At 31.9% G+C, this 15,863-nt stretch overlaps 2 protein-coding genes across 10 annotated transcripts in view; one reads left to right on the top strand and one right to left on the bottom strand.

Moving 5' to 3' along the window:
- LOC143229526 (calpain-9-like) overlaps window positions 1-15,810 on the top strand; it is a 78,295-nt gene extending 62,485 nt beyond the window's left edge. For all 4 annotated transcript variants that reach the window (XM_076461989.1, XM_076461988.1, XM_076461990.1 and 1 more), the window contains exons 14-19: window positions 3,265-3,329; window positions 3,696-3,764; window positions 5,021-5,099; window positions 6,631-6,744; window positions 11,766-11,821; window positions 14,401-15,810. In XM_076461989.1, the coding sequence (XP_076318104.1) occupies window positions 3,265-3,329; window positions 3,696-3,764; window positions 5,021-5,099; window positions 6,631-6,744; window positions 11,766-11,821; window positions 14,401-14,427 (410 nt within the window). In that variant the 3' untranslated portion in view covers window positions 14,428-15,810. The remainder of the gene's footprint in view (window positions 1-3,264; window positions 3,330-3,695; window positions 3,765-5,020; window positions 5,100-6,630; window positions 6,745-11,765; window positions 11,822-14,400) is intronic.
- The window catches only part of LOC143229527 (toll-like receptor 4), a 72,136-nt gene that overhangs the window by 22,975 nt on the left and 33,298 nt on the right, over window positions 1-15,863 (bottom strand). For 2 of the 6 annotated variants that reach the window (XR_013015921.1, XR_013015919.1), the window contains exon 2: window positions 1,455-1,698. The exons of the other annotated variants lie outside the window; for them this stretch is intronic. The gene's annotated coding sequence lies outside the window, so the exon portion shown is untranslated. The remainder of the gene's footprint in view (window positions 1-1,454; window positions 1,699-15,863) is intronic. 6 annotated transcript variants of the gene reach the window in all.

The raw sequence follows: 15,863 nt of genomic DNA, 5'->3' as shown, positions 1-15,863 counted from the left end.
ACAAATTATAACCTACACTCTAGCAGTAGATTGGTTTGAATTTCGCGAAAAGCTACACGAGGACTATCTGCGTTAGCCATTTCTAATTTAACAGGGTAAGACTAGAAGGAAGGCATCTAGTCATCACCACCCACCGCCAATTCTTGAGCTACTCTTTTACCAACTAATAGTGTGATTGACCGTCATGTTATAAACCCCCCACTGATGAAAACGGATGAAATGGCGAGCACATTTGGTGTGACGGGGATTCGAACCATGTTGAAAGGACGAGCATGTTTGGTGCAACGAGGATTCAACCCCGCGCCTTCAGTGTACTAGTCGAGTGCCTTGACCACCTGGCTATGTCGGGCCACCTAGCAGTATAATAAGACCAGACATGCCTAACAAGCTCTTCGTATTAATTTTCATGTAAATTGTTAATATCTTCTGGTTGTACAACACTTCCTGACACCACATCTTGAGAGAACAATCGTGACTGGGCCATCATAATCATCATTCTAATACTTATAATTCCTTTAGAACAGTTTTTGACATATTGATATTTTCATTATCTCTGGTATTGTAAGTAACCAGTTAGAATGATATGAAACACATTGAGGTATGCTTCACGATAAGTCAATATGAGTTCAAAATGTTCTCAAACACTATGATCCACTTGACCAATTGAAATCAGGAAAAACACCACCATGCTTAGCAGATGCATTTAGATTAAAGTTACAGCACTATACCAAAGCATTTTTCTTTTGTATAGGCATCCAGACTGTATGGTTTTAACGTCAGTTCAAAATAATGAGATTGTTTATTTAGTGTGACTTAGAGCAAAGTCACTTTGGGCTATCTGCAGGGAATCAAACTCTAGAATTTTAGTGTTGTATGTCTATAGACCTACCTCTGTCTCACTAGGGGACAAGAGCAGAGTTACTATAGTAGACATGGTCACTAAACTATAAAGATAAAATAAACAAAACATGATGGTTTATGAGGCTTCTCCGGCTCTAAGGACACTTAGATCCACGCAGACACATAATGTTTGCGTTTTATTTTATTATGAGTTACTAATGGCATAAATACATTTAATTTAGTATTTCTAGAGGCCACTCATAAGTTTCTGTATTCATATTTTACTTATTTTCTCAGTAAGTTTATAATTAATCAAATTTTCACTCCAACAAACAATTAAGCTCATCTTATCTCTATTCATCCACTCATTTTCATTCTGTTTGTATGACCAATTTGTGAATGTCATGTTTTTAGGTATTCTTATTTACATTGTTTTTAATACTTGGCAAGAATAATTCATATACGAAAGTTCTAGATTTGTTGAACGTATTTTCTTTAGGCATCAACCTGTAATTTTTTATTTTTACGTATGTGTAACTAACTATCAAACCAGGGACAGTATTTTGTAAAACTAAACCTGCCGTTACTAACTAATCTGGCAAAACATTTCTTACTTTGAGTGTCTTCATCAGTCCCCTAATAGCACAGCGGGTAGTCTGCGGTTTCAATACCCGTAGTGGGCAGAGCACATATAACATATTGTGTAGGTTTGTGCTCAACTGAAGAAAACACATCTTCATCAGCGCTATTACTTTACTTGGAGCTTTTACCATTCGGAGTATCATTAATGCAATCTTTCTTTCAGGCTTCTTTCAATTGGATGTATTAATCTCTTCAGAGAGTTCATCTTTTGTAAACCTTTCCAAAGATATATATTTTAGTGTAAATATTTATCCTCTGAGTGTCATCTTTTGACAATTGAATTTTCATATAAAATAATTCATAAATAATATACAATTTGGCATTATTATAAGATTTCGGTTGCTGAGATCAGCATCAAATGACTAGCCTGAAAGCTACAAGGCATTTTTATGCTCATGAATCGGTAAGCATGGGTAGCTTATGATAAGTAGGAGTCACACGCATCATATTAATGAGCTGCTCACTATTGTTAACTTCTCATGAAATACCCTGTAACTTAATTATGAGTAGTATTAATAAGTACTGTGAAATATATTTCTCACCAATGAAATATACAAAATACAATTGACTAAACAATATAAGACTCATTTATAAGTGTACAGATATGTTTTAAAGACTACAGGAAACATTTTAATGATTATTATTTAATTATGTCAAACAATATTGTTTAAACATAGTTTTCTATTTATTTATACAGCTTAAAATCATATTACATATTAGTTAGACTTTCATTACTATATACACAGTTATGTCACTGAGATGTTACTAACATTTGTCGTTCATAAATAACTTTTACTGCTATTCCTAAGAATAAACATAATTCATTTGAAGTTGCATGTGATCAGCATGAATTATTAAAAGCACTGGAATGGAGAGTATAATTTATTGAGCTACTGATGAGCCATTCGCGACATTAACAGTTATTTATAAAGTAATATAAAGCTTTATTTTTGCCATAAAACATCTCATAACAAACGCAGGATATGTTTATCATTTAATAAAATACAAAATCCAGCTTGTGAAATTTTCCCTAATATTTTGCCAGTCTTTAAAGTTAAACCATATTCTACTTTCCTGCTATTAAAAAAAAATCGTCATTGTTGATTTCCCGTACACGAAGGCTTCAAATCGCGTGACTGTACTTTTACCACTTTCCAAACAGCAGCTTCACTGAAGCTCGAAATTGAAATATCCATAACCTTGAACACAACAGGTTGTTTGAAACACTACACTAATATATGTATATAATATAGAAGTCAAGGTTTCAACAATACTTTCATGTAACCTAATCACAATTTCAAAGTATTTTAAAATAACACCTGAACCAGTATCAGACCATCGGTGATTTATACTAGTATTTTACTTGTTCGAATTAAACCGGATTTTGAAGATTTCATCCTGAGAAGCGTTTTTTGAGGCTGTATTGTGGAATAGAGAACAATCGAGATACGTGTTAGTGTAAAATGAGGTCAAATCCTTAAAAGTAATTGGTGGGTGATAACAACTGTGTTTCCCTCATAACAGAATTTTTCTATTGATGTGACTCATTGTTCAAATGTCAGATCAATAGGGTGAGAAGCTAGAGGTCAAAAGCCGGGACAATTGGATGTACCATTAGAGGTCAAAAGATCATTTCTTTTATCAGTACTATCGTTAGACTAGAGCTATAAATAACATACTATTCAAAATCTTTATCTATGTCCATTCATCATTAATAAGGAAAAACGCTTTCTTTCATTTGACATTAGAATAATAAATGTTTGTTTATCTTTATTATTCCAGCTTTGCATATCCTTGCAGAGAAACCTACACTGGATTTATGTCGTCACCTGGTCATGCTCAGAGATGTATCCATTTTTGACTATCGGGTTAAAATTAAACATTGCACCTGTTTAAATATATATATATACACATATAAGTTTGTTTTTAATCGGAACTTTATAATATAATACGATCTAATATAATTTTTATATCATTACAACCTTTACTTGTGAATTTGTAAACTTACATATTTTGTGTATATTGATTTAAGCTTTGTTAAAATTCTAAAATGTACCATCAGATACCAAATATTCAGTCTAAACGAAAATTATTTGTAACGGGTATAAAATAACACTAGTGAGTATTTTTCGAACTTTGACCTGTAATTGAAATAATGCATTTTAGTGATAGATAGATAGGTAAATGGAGAGATATTCCTTAAGAAGTATCAGCCACATATTAGTGGGAAAATTGCTTTCAAAGAAATTCCGGGTCTACTGTACACACTTCAGTTCTGGAGGGTAAGTTACCTTGTTCATTTAACGATAACTGTGGTTTCTGTGCGTTTCATAAGCAGTGAACTATGCAGTAGAACTTTTACAATGATAACGGAACTGGTGTTTCAGTGTACATCAAACCGTTTATATTATACCTATGTTATCTCTTACTAGCAATTTGATCAAGGCATGCTAGCAATATAGATCAAAATTTAGCTATAACTACTTAGTAAATAACAAAACTAATTCTATATAAATCTTATGACATTAAATAACTCACAAAACACCATATAATGTTTAGAAAACATTAATCGAAGAGTTGAGTATCCCACAATTATTGATATTTACGTTAAGGCTGTTTCTGATTAAGCATTCTACACCCTAAATAATGGCTTTCATATTTGGTTGATATATTTTAAACAGAACGAAACCCTAGTCACTGTCTCTTCGAGATTACTAATCCAGTTTTTGTATAATCTCTGATCGTTTTATTTTATTTACCTAAGACTTAAAAATTATTCGTTTTCAGCACAAAATGCGTTAATTGATTTGGAAAACATTTTCGTATATAGTATGCTTTTAACCACTCACTTTCCGTTATTCTAAATACAAGTCTATTAGGTGAATCTTTAATTCACTATTGATATTTTCAGTTATAATATATATGTGTGTGTTTGGTTATATACATGTATGTTCAAAGAACCACTAGTTATAATTTTTGTATTTTGTTGTTTATAATATTAAATTTAAAGAAGGAAATCAAAATCTTACACCGTTTCATATTAACCTGTAAGACCGAATTATGTGTAGTAACATTTTGGTTTTTGTTTTAAGTGCAAAACTGCATAATGTATTATTTTTTGTTTTGTCAGTTGTAAGGCTTTAGCCTCAAATTTAAGTGTTATAAACCCTCAAGCTTACCGTTGAACCATGAGGATAAATAGATAAAACAGTGTTGTGAATATTACATCAAATGTATCCTGAAGTCAAAATATTTTTATTGATCTCAATATTGCCATCTAAACTACTGAACAGAAAAATAAATTTATCCTTATCTGCTTTGGTTTCTGGAATTAAAGTTCTCGATTTATAAACTCTGAATTATTATAACTGAAAACTTACAGTCATAATCAACTGAAACGCTTATAGTAGTAGAGAAAGGTACAGTGTCAAGTTCCTTTGTAATTAAATTTTCTTCATATTTGATTATTTCAATGAAATAATTAAGTTTAGCTTAATAACACGGTCAGAGTACATAAACCTTATTAATTTTTCCCTAGGCTGTTTTCTTAAAGTTTGAACAGCACCATCGAGGACGCACTAGTAGTTTTCACCTTAGACCACTTCTATGGGAAGCTGGTAAGTCTACTTAAATAAACATTTGTTTTTTTTTAGTATAATTATATAAAACTTTTCAGACTTACGAACGGTCCTTGAAATATAAGGTATCGTAAATCTAATACTGGTGCATAATGTTTATTAGCCCAGATGTGATTCAATAGGAGGGAGCCAGACTGCATATCGGACTATCCTAGGTTCCAGGCGCAATATGCTGCTAATCACGTTTCATACTTTCAGCTGTTAATGTATTATAAAGCACTATTGCTGTCTTCCCTCTGTTCATTAGTTCTAAATTAGAGATTGTCATTTCTAAGCATGAGTGTTTCTGATGTGGCCATTAAACTTATGTCGCGCATAATATGCTATATGTGTGGTATTTTCTGTTGTTGTTGTTGTTTCACGTTATATTTTCCTTGCCCGGGCTTAAAACCGAGACATGTTGGGCAATATACGAGTTCTCTACTAATATATCTGGTGGGCTATCGCAGTAGCGATTTCTGGGAAGGCATTTTTAACTAATGCGTGCAATGAATTAAAAAAAAAAACATACACAACTAAAACACCCAAATTCGTATGTTTTCGAATAGTTTAATGTTTTCTTCAGGAGAATAAATAATAGTCAACTATTCGAAAGCGCTCAACTGTTTAAATATTTGTTTTAGTAAATTCATTGCATGTAGTAGTTTGGGAAGTTAAATATATATATAATATATATCTATTATTCCCTTGTAAAGCACTTTCATATTACTTCCACTGTAAAGGACCACTTTTTGAAAAATAGAACTGTATAGAATCTTTGTCAAACTTTGTCCTTTTTTCTTTCTTTTTAAATACAATGAGTTATAAATAAAGTTTTGTGTTTATTACTTTCAAAATATGTAGATATTAATTTATTAAATACATTAAAGTCTAACGACATTCCAACCCATTCTATATAAAAAGTTCAACTTAGAAAGCTGAAACTTTTTATGCACTTTACTCCTATAAATTTTATCCATGATACAGGAATCAGTGACAGTATAAATAATGTTGTGTTTATATTATAATACAGGAATCAGTGGGAATATAAATAATGTGTTTATATTATAGCACAGGAATCAGTAAGAGTATAAATAATGTTGTGTTTATATTATAATATAGGGTCACTGTGAGTATAAATAATGTTGTGTTTATATTATAATACAAGAATCACTGGGAATATAAATAATGTTGTGTTTATATTATAATATAGGGTCACTGGGAGTATAAATAATGTTGTGTTTATATTATAATACAGGAATCACTGGGAGTATAAATAATGTTTTGTTTATATTATAATATAGGGTCACTGGGAATATAAATAATGTTGTGTTTATATTATAATATAGGGTCACTGGGAGTATAAATAATGTTGTGTTTATATTATAATACAGGAATCACTGGGAGTATAAATAATGTTGTGTTTATATTATAATATAGGGTCACTGGGAGTATAAATAATGTTGTGTTTATATTATAATACAGGAATCACTGGGAGTATAAATAATGTTGTGTTTATATTATAATATAGGTGTCACTGTGAGCAATAAAGTTCTAGAGAGTCTGATCATCAGATTTGTTAAGAAGAGTGTAGTGACGTTAGAAGACTTCCTTCTGACACTAGTCAAACTTTACCTCGCTCACGGTAAGTCCTCTGGAACATCCGGGCACTTTGAGCACATCGTCTGAGTAAAAAGCGTGTTCCACAAGGCAACACAACAAACATTTAGCTCATGGCCTACAATAATCAAATTCTTTGCGCTTCTCAATTAACACACGTTATCTGAAAAAATCTTTCTTAATAAATCAGTTTATTCGCTCTATAAATATCTTGTCTTGTTTAAAAATTATCTGCTATACAAAAACTAGATGGAATATTCTAATTTTTCTTTACATTTATTCAAGAGCACAAACTCCATTTTAATCTTAAATGTAAAAATATAGTAATAATGTTTTGAAGAAAAGCTTCTTTTGTGTGAAATTCTTTAATGAGCTGTGTTTGAAACTAACATGTTTACGAGTATGCTTGTCTCTTTAACCACTTGTTTATTTTTAAATGTTTTAAATATTTGTTCCTGCATCTTTGCTGATATCTTCAGCTAGGACTTGTAAGTAAATGTCAAACAAGTGACTGTACTTTGATTTAAAAAAAGAACTTGTTTTCACTAAGTTATTTGACAAAGCCTTTCTTATTTGAGAGTTTGCATCATCAGCCCCCCAGTGGCTCAGCGGTATGTTTGTGGACTTATAACACCAAATTTCGGGTTTCGATACCTATGGTGGGCACAGCACAGATAGCCCATTACGTAGTTTTGCGCTTAACTACAAACGATCGGTGGCCCAGCATGGCCAGGTGGTTACGGCACTTGACTGGTAATATGAGAGTCGCGGGTTCGATTCCCCGTCACACCAAACATGTTCGCACTTTCAGTTGTGGGGGCGTTATAATATGACGGTCAATCCCACTATTCTTTAGTAAAGGATCAGCTCAAGAGTTGACGGTGGGTGGTGATGTCTAGTTGCCTTCCCTCTAATTTACACTGCTATCTTAGGAAAGGCTAGCGCAGATAATCCTCTTGTAACTCTGCGTGAAGTTCAAAAACAAACAAATAAGCGAAATAAATCTAAGGGAGACAGTTTAATCACAAATAAGTAAAGTAAGAAGACAACTATTGTAAAATGTCAACATCTGATGGAGGTTAAACTAAACTAAAATTATTCTTTCTTTTAATGCTCAACTAAAAACAAATAAATAAATTGAAAAAGTCGCCTTTTTAGTTCCATCCAGCTATAGGTGTAGTTCTTTTTAAAGAGACTTCAAATTCCCGTTAATAAAGTGTGTTTTTTCTTTTAACAATAATCAATATAAAAACCTGTTTAGAACAATGTTTAAAATGAACGAGCAAAATTATAAAAAGCTATTTCATTTGAGGAATATTTTTAAAGTTATGACCGTGGGCTTAAGAAAAATGCTGAGTAACAGTTTTGTATTTACTATGACGTATGAAAGAACGTCACGAATTTAAAAAGCGGTGATGACTTTCTGTTACCAGTGCCGAGAAACGTTTCGTTTATTATGAAAAGTGAAGTTTACGATATCCATGTGTTAATCACTGTTCCTTAACAATACGTTTGTATAATACGCGGTACCCTAAAGTAATATTAGCAGAAACGTTTCGTTTATCATGAGAAATAAAGTTTACGATAGTCGTGTGTTGATCACTGCTGCTCAATAATACGTTTATGTAATACATGGTAATATTAGCAGAACTCTTATCGAATATAACAGTATATTTTTCAAGCCTATTTATCATTTCAATGGTAATCGAAAGGAATCCTCAATATCGTGGCACTTGAAATTCTGTTGCCGCAAAATTGCGTTTCGCACTTTTGAGTTTTGAGTGCGTTATAAGAATGAAGGCCAAATTTCATCCTTCAGTTACTATTTTCAGTGGGTTCTGTTAACTAGCTGCTTCCCCTATAGACTACCAGTTCGAAATTAGTGACAGTTGGCACAGATAACTCTGGTAGCCTGGTGGTTAGGGTTTTCAAACTGATACATAATCTGCGGGTTGTAGGAGAGTGACCAGTCAGCCAAAGAGTGAGTGGGGAAGTTATAATGTGACTGTCAAGTCCAATATTCGTCGATAAAAAAATTTCAAAGAAAACAAGATGTGTGTATTCACTAGTTGTCTTCTCATTAGTCTATTACTTCAAAATTAGGGACAACTAGCCCGTATAGCCCTCAGTAATCTTTTCTGTAATATTTCAGAAAGCAAACAAACCTAACGCAGCTTTGCGCAAATACTTGAAATAAACAAGGAATTTTTTTCTATCATAAATTCAGGAGAATCTATGTTTTGATTAAAAATATTTATCAAAAAACGTCATTTGCGATTTTACGTTTCTGTTCGTATTTATGTTGAAGAGTTAAACGGAGCGTTAATATTATATCTACTGGGAGAAAAGACTATGTCCTAGGAATTGTTGCTTCGTTGTTTAGATTAATTTCAAATGATATGTTTCATAAAAGTTGGCCTATATTGCGATTCAGTTTGCATTCTCTAGGCTTTACGAATGTGATCAAATATAGTGACCATGTGTGCATTTGTTAATGTGGCAACTTTTCTTGCTCATATGTGGTAAAATACTTCTTTAGTTATTAGCATATGTGTATTTTATAGTCTTCATAAAAATACTGCTTGTCTATACCATCTCATCTTTGTCCTTATTTTTACAACTAAAGATGCTGAAATGTGAAATGGGTCGAGCAATGAGGTTTAACTTTATGAAAATCTTTTACGGTTAACACACTTTCTGATACGATTATACTTTGAGTTACTTTACTTTCTCAGAAATATTAATATTTATAATAATGTAATTTTAGTTATGCGAAAAACTGAGTGTATTATATTAAAACGATTTTCGAACTTCACCATATCTTTACAGTCCATGTCGCCACATTCATTCAAACTCTGACTAACAACTATGCATCATTACAATGGTCAAACGCTTAGTTTCAGTTGTAAAATCTCCCGCAAAATATGATACATCACTCTTCCTTGTAATATTTTTATAGCCCATCTAGTGTACGGAAATAGCGGTTCCCAACGCCTGTTTTAACAAAATCTGATCATATAGAAATGTATTGGTGCTGCCTCTGGTGACTTGACCTGTATGGCTGCTTATGGAATAGCACGAATACCTGTTTCATTCTCCACATGCTTGAGATATGCGATTATTGAAAGGGAGGTATGACCAGAAGCCTGATGTTGAGAAGACCATACCCTCTTATTCCTATTTTCCAGGTGGATATTCTTGTTTTTTGCCGTTATCATACCTCTTCGTTGATTGTAGTTTGTTACAAAACACTGTACTTTGCTTACCAAAGCTGGGATATGACTTGTTGCAGGTTTCTTTCTGAATGGTCCTAGGTCCCCAACTTCATCCATATTTCTTTGTTTAGTAAAGAATATAACCCTATTATGAAATTCTAATCTTCCAATCTGAACACGTCTTTACGATTTAAGTGTATGAATGTTTTGCGTCGAAAGAGTTGTCACATGTTCCACTCAAAAAAGATCAATTTTCGGTTGCACTATATTACATACGTAATCCTGAACAATGTCAAAATAAAGTTTTGATACGTGCTGTTCCACTATGGCATTATATTGATTGTGATTGTCCCATATGAGTTGTTGATTTGCATATTCAAAACCCTTTTAATATAATAAACTCACCCTGTTTATTTGATTTACTTAACTCAAATACTTTCATTTTCTGACTATTTAACATTATTCTAGACTATGCTTTTTAATTTATATGCATGAATCGTTACTTCGCCAGATAAAGTTTTGACACCACATGTCATATGTGATTCATTGCCTATAACATTCTTGAAAGCTTAAAAAACAATATGAGTAGTATACAACGCAAGAGAGACTAGAATTACATTGATTAATTATTGAGTTAGTTAACAGGTAATTAATGTATTAATTAGTTAGTTTGACTACTTCAATCAGTTAATTAATTCAGTGCTGTGAACACTGCATTTGTTTTTTGATGGAGTAATAGAAATACGAAGTTGTTAAGTAGATGGAACTTATATTAAAATAGTAGCCTAGTTTAGTCGTGAAGATAGGCATACCAGTGAGAACTGGCTATACAAATCCTGGAACTTGAAGTTGACGTAATAAAACATTTCTGTTATTGTTAAGTGGCCTGCATTTTACATTATTCGTTTTCACTAAATGAGTCAAAATAACCTGTCCAACAATGAAAACTAACGAAACAGTGTCTTAAAAGTGCAAAAAATAGCGAAGAAAAGTAATATTATTAGCAATAATTATAATACATTACTACCCGAACATTATAAAGTTTGTTTGTTTTTGAATTTCGCGCAAAGCTACTCAAGAGCTATCTGCACTAGCCGTCCCTAATTTTACAATGTAAGACTAGAGGCAGCTAGTCATCACTATCCATCGCCAACTCTTGGGCTACTCTTTTACCAACTAATAGCGGGATTGACCGTAATATTATAACGCCTCCACGGTTGAAATGACGAGCATGTTTCGTGCGATGGGGATTCGAACCCGCGACCCTGAGATTACGAGTCGACCGCCTTAACCACCTGGCTATGCCGGGCCCGTCATAAAGTAAAAACGTATTTCGTAAGTTATCTTATAAGGCATCTATAGTTTGCTTTAACATTTTAAGGCATAAATTTATTTTGAAAATTACTTGTACGATAAAGGCGTGAAAGATAAACTGGTTGATAATTTTGAATTATTAGTTAATTTCAGTCCAAATATCTACAGAGATATTTCATTTGAATGAGAAATTTTCAGAATTATATTATGCTAGTTATATCTTACCTCATTATGGTAGTATTTAAGTTTTATTATGTTGTATTTATGGTTCCATTTAATCTTTAAAATGGCCGGTAACTACAACGCAAAATTTCACATGAATGAGTGTGAAATGTTTGGATTGTAGTTGTTTTAATACTTTAACTGGATCGTGAAATCTTAATTTAGATAAAAATATGATATTTAAGATTGATATATAATCTAAAGTAAGCCTCCTATATACAATTTGCTAAATGTGTTTGATTTAACACATGAAAGTATGAGAGTATATTGTTAATGTGGACATTTTATATTTCAGAAAGGTATAAAACAATTGAAAGGAAGATGAGAGAAAATTCTTTGTCTTTAGAAGAGGTATGCCTGAATTATGGATCGTTTCCTTATATATGTGTGTGTGTATATATATACACATTTAAATTACAATTATTTAGTTCTACGTCTCATTTTATTTCAAGTTATATTAAAATTGATTATAGCATCCTTATACCCCATCTCGCAAAAGTTTCAATTTTAATTTTGTTTTGTACTTGAATGTCGAAATAATTCTCTCAAACAATACATATTTCCACTAAAAGGTTTATAACGTCGTTATCTGTGAATCTACCAGCGTTTTTAGAAGATACAAAGGATAGGTAAACAGAAACTTGTGAGAGAAGGAAAAATAAATTAGGCTTCCTATGTTTCTTTCCGACAATTTCAGTTTCCATTTCGTTGGCCAATCGTCTTGAAACATGAAGAACGTGTACTCTAATACAATATGCACAGAGTAGTTTTTCGTACGCCCTCGTCCTGATTTTAGTGAGCAAAACGTTAAAAATTAAAAAACAAACTTGTTTTGACCTACCGTTTCCTTATATTTCCAACAATCAAAATTAGACTTAGGGCAAGCATATCCCAACAAAAAAAATTAAAAGCTTCCTCCTTCTCCATGGAGACAGACTTTGATTTTTTAGTTGTAGCTTTATTGTAAATTTTAAAAAGGCCAAAAATTGAAGACAAATCTGAAAATTAGGGTTCTGTGACTTCTGTTTCTTTATAGTTTTGAACAATCAGGTGATATATGACATAAAGATACAACTGCTGATGTGATATTTATGGCTTTATTCTGACTTCACAGGAATCAAACTTAGAACTTTAGACTGTTATTTCTTTATATTTCGAACAATTCAAATGACTTTGCACAAAAACACTCTACGACAAATCCTCAAGGGTGAAGCAATCGGACATCAGAGTTGTGCCTTTCTTGTGATTTTACAGGAGTTAAAGGTCAAAATATTTCGCAGAATTAAGGTTTTTACCTGTCATTTCTCTATATATCGAGTTTCATTTGCTCAAATGTTTATTACTTTCAAAGTTTTGTCATTCTGAAAATCTATTTACATACTAACTAACTGACCTACATATTATAAAGTCACATTTTACACACGAATACATCTTTCTCACAAAGTTTAAGACTGATGCTATATGAAGTACATATACCTTCGAAGTATATATGTTGTAGCTTATATCCCATTCTCGTGCCATGAATACCGTTCACTCTTAATATCTACTGTATTTTGAGGATCCTGTTGAACAAGGTACATGAAACATACATAACACATTCACTTACGAACGTTAACCTTTCTAATTTATTTTTATATTTTATCTAAATTTATACCAAGTGATGGACTTACTAAAGAATACGATAATGTATTGAATATCAGCTAAAAACTACTATTATCAATTATGCTGCAAGTTGCATAATATAATAAGGACTATTAATGTAAAATTTGATTACTACGAATAAAATACGTAATTAGCTATAAAACACTATCTCACTAGCGTTATAATGAAAGCGGGCTTGGCATGTCCTGGTAAGTATTCGATTCGCAATTCGACTCCCATCACCGAACATACTCGACCATTGAGGCTTATGTATGTTATTATGTGACAGTTAATCCTATTTTTGTATAGTAAAGAGTAGCCCATGGGATGATATGGGTAATTTTAACTAAATGTTTTCCTTTTCAGTCTACCACGTGAAAATTAGGAACGACTAGCTTTATATAAAATGGTCCGACATGACCAGGTGGTTAAGGCGCTCGACTCGTAATCTGAGGGTCGCGAGTTCGAATTCCCGTCGCACCAAAAATGCTCACCCTTTCAGCAGTGGGGGCGTTTTAAGTGACGGTGAATCCCATTTTTCTTTTGTAAAAGAGTAGCCCAAGATTTGGCACTGTGTGCCTTCCCTCCAGTCTTACACTGCTAAATTAGGAACGGTTAGCGCAGATAGCCCCCTCGTAAAGTTTTGCGCGAAATTTAAAAACAAACATTTACACCAAATTCAACGTTCAAACAAACAAAATTGATTGTAACAGCAGAGCACAATATATTAGTTAAACTATTTGAGTGTTTATGAAAATCACAATGATAGCATATTATTCGTGTTATCAATATTGTTTAAAAAACAATAAGAAACAACATATCAACTCAATCAACACTGAAACAAAAATTAACGAGCCAATTTTTGTTTTTTTATTTCACTTAAATGAAGATATATATATATATACAATCTGCTTCTAATTATTTGTCTGCATTTCAGTAACAGTAGTTACTTTTGTTACAATCTGAACAGTGTTTTGAAATTAATAAAATTGTATTCTACTTAAAGTATTAAATCATTTCTCTCTTTCATCGATAGAGGGGCTTAAGTTTTATTATTTCTATGTATATTTGTTTTTTAGTATAAAGTTGCACAATAGTTTATGTATCCACCACGAGAAATCCAGCCGGGATTTTAGCGCTGTAAGTCCGTAAACTTATTGCTTACCTACTGTGTGACTTATAAATATGTAATGTGTAACTTTGCAGAAATAAACATGATCTGATCCTGCGTTGAAAAACAGAAATATATCTATTGGCTAATTTGTTTCTCTATTTTTCCTTTTTTACAGATGATCCTGATGACTGTGTACTCATAAATATTAATATTAACTTTCAACAAAATAAGACATTGTTTACTGAGAAGTCACATGCCTAAACCAGTCATGTTATTTCACGTATCAAAACCATTTAATTGTAACTGGAAAAAATGTATTAATTTAAAGTAGAAGCTGAGTATGAAGAAAAACAGCGCAATCTGTGTTTTCAGAACTATCAATACAGCGCAATCTGTGTTTTCAGAACTATCAATACAGCGCAATCTGTGTTTCCAGAACTATCAATACAGAGCAATCTGTGTTTTCAGAACTATCAATACAGAGCAGTCTGTGTTTCCAGAACTATCAGTCTGGCTATTTAAAAATTAATCATGACATCGTATTTTAACAATCGCAACTGTAAATCAGTTACAAATTCTATCCAATAGAAAAATACTTTGTGTGAAACTACTTGTAACCTTTTAAGTAACCAAGAGCGTCTAAAAAGGTGTGCTAGTTATTTTAATAAGTTACAGGAAACTCCCGCATAAGTCTTGATATTCAAGTTTTTGTGCGCGTTTTAGTACTTACGAAATAAAGATACGATTTTTCAAATATAAAAACTAACTTGCACATGCCAAACTTCACTAATGTATTAATTAGTTATGTTCTGATTTGTTATCGCAACTGTTTATATTATACAGTGTTTTATGTTTTGTGTTAAACCATTGGTGAAAGTCATTGGTAAAATTCAGTTTAATACATGTCTTTTTCCTTATAATGAAATATTACATGGTCATCTTTAGTAGAAATGAAATTTAACTTATTGGTATTTTTAAGTTTTTCTTGTCTGACAATTTTTTGTAAATATGTTACGTAATGGTGTTTTAGAATATATATATATAACGCATACAGTTAATAATAATATAAAATTATATTTCTTTTCCATGTAAATAAAAACAAATTCTTTGATGTTAGTATTTTTTTTAATCAAAGTCTGTGATCGTTACTGGTACGATGGGATATCTGGTGACTTCAAAATCACTTTCTTGAAATCCAGTTAAGTTCAAAACTAGATAGTGGGAAAATTAAGAGAGCTATTTAAATTGAGTTCCAAAATATTTAAATAGGCTTAACTTATTACCTAAAGCCTAGTGTAGATCTAGACTGCAAGTCGCATTTAGAGTAAATCTGGACCGCTAGAGCTAAATAACATGAAACCAATAGTAAAATTTATATATTGTACTTAAATAAATAAGAGATCCTCTTTGTCGTAGCTTTCCTTATCATGACAAATGCTGTTATTCATAAAGCCCATTATAATTCAATTATACACTTGTTTACTGTTGTTTAATCTTAAATTACATAAAACAATAGTTGTTTTTTGTATCGGTGTTAACTTATCCTCTTATGTATATAAATTAGTTAATAAAATGTATTTTCCATTCACTTAGATTTTGTTATTTCATAGCCTCATATTAACTATAATTAACTAATGT

Source organism: Tachypleus tridentatus, chromosome 10 (genome assembly GCF_004210375.1).
Source record: "Tachypleus tridentatus isolate NWPU-2018 chromosome 10, ASM421037v1, whole genome shotgun sequence".
Lineage (NCBI taxonomy): Eukaryota > Metazoa > Arthropoda > Merostomata > Xiphosura > Limulidae > Tachypleus > Tachypleus tridentatus.
This window is presented reverse-complemented; position numbering and strand designations above follow the sequence as displayed.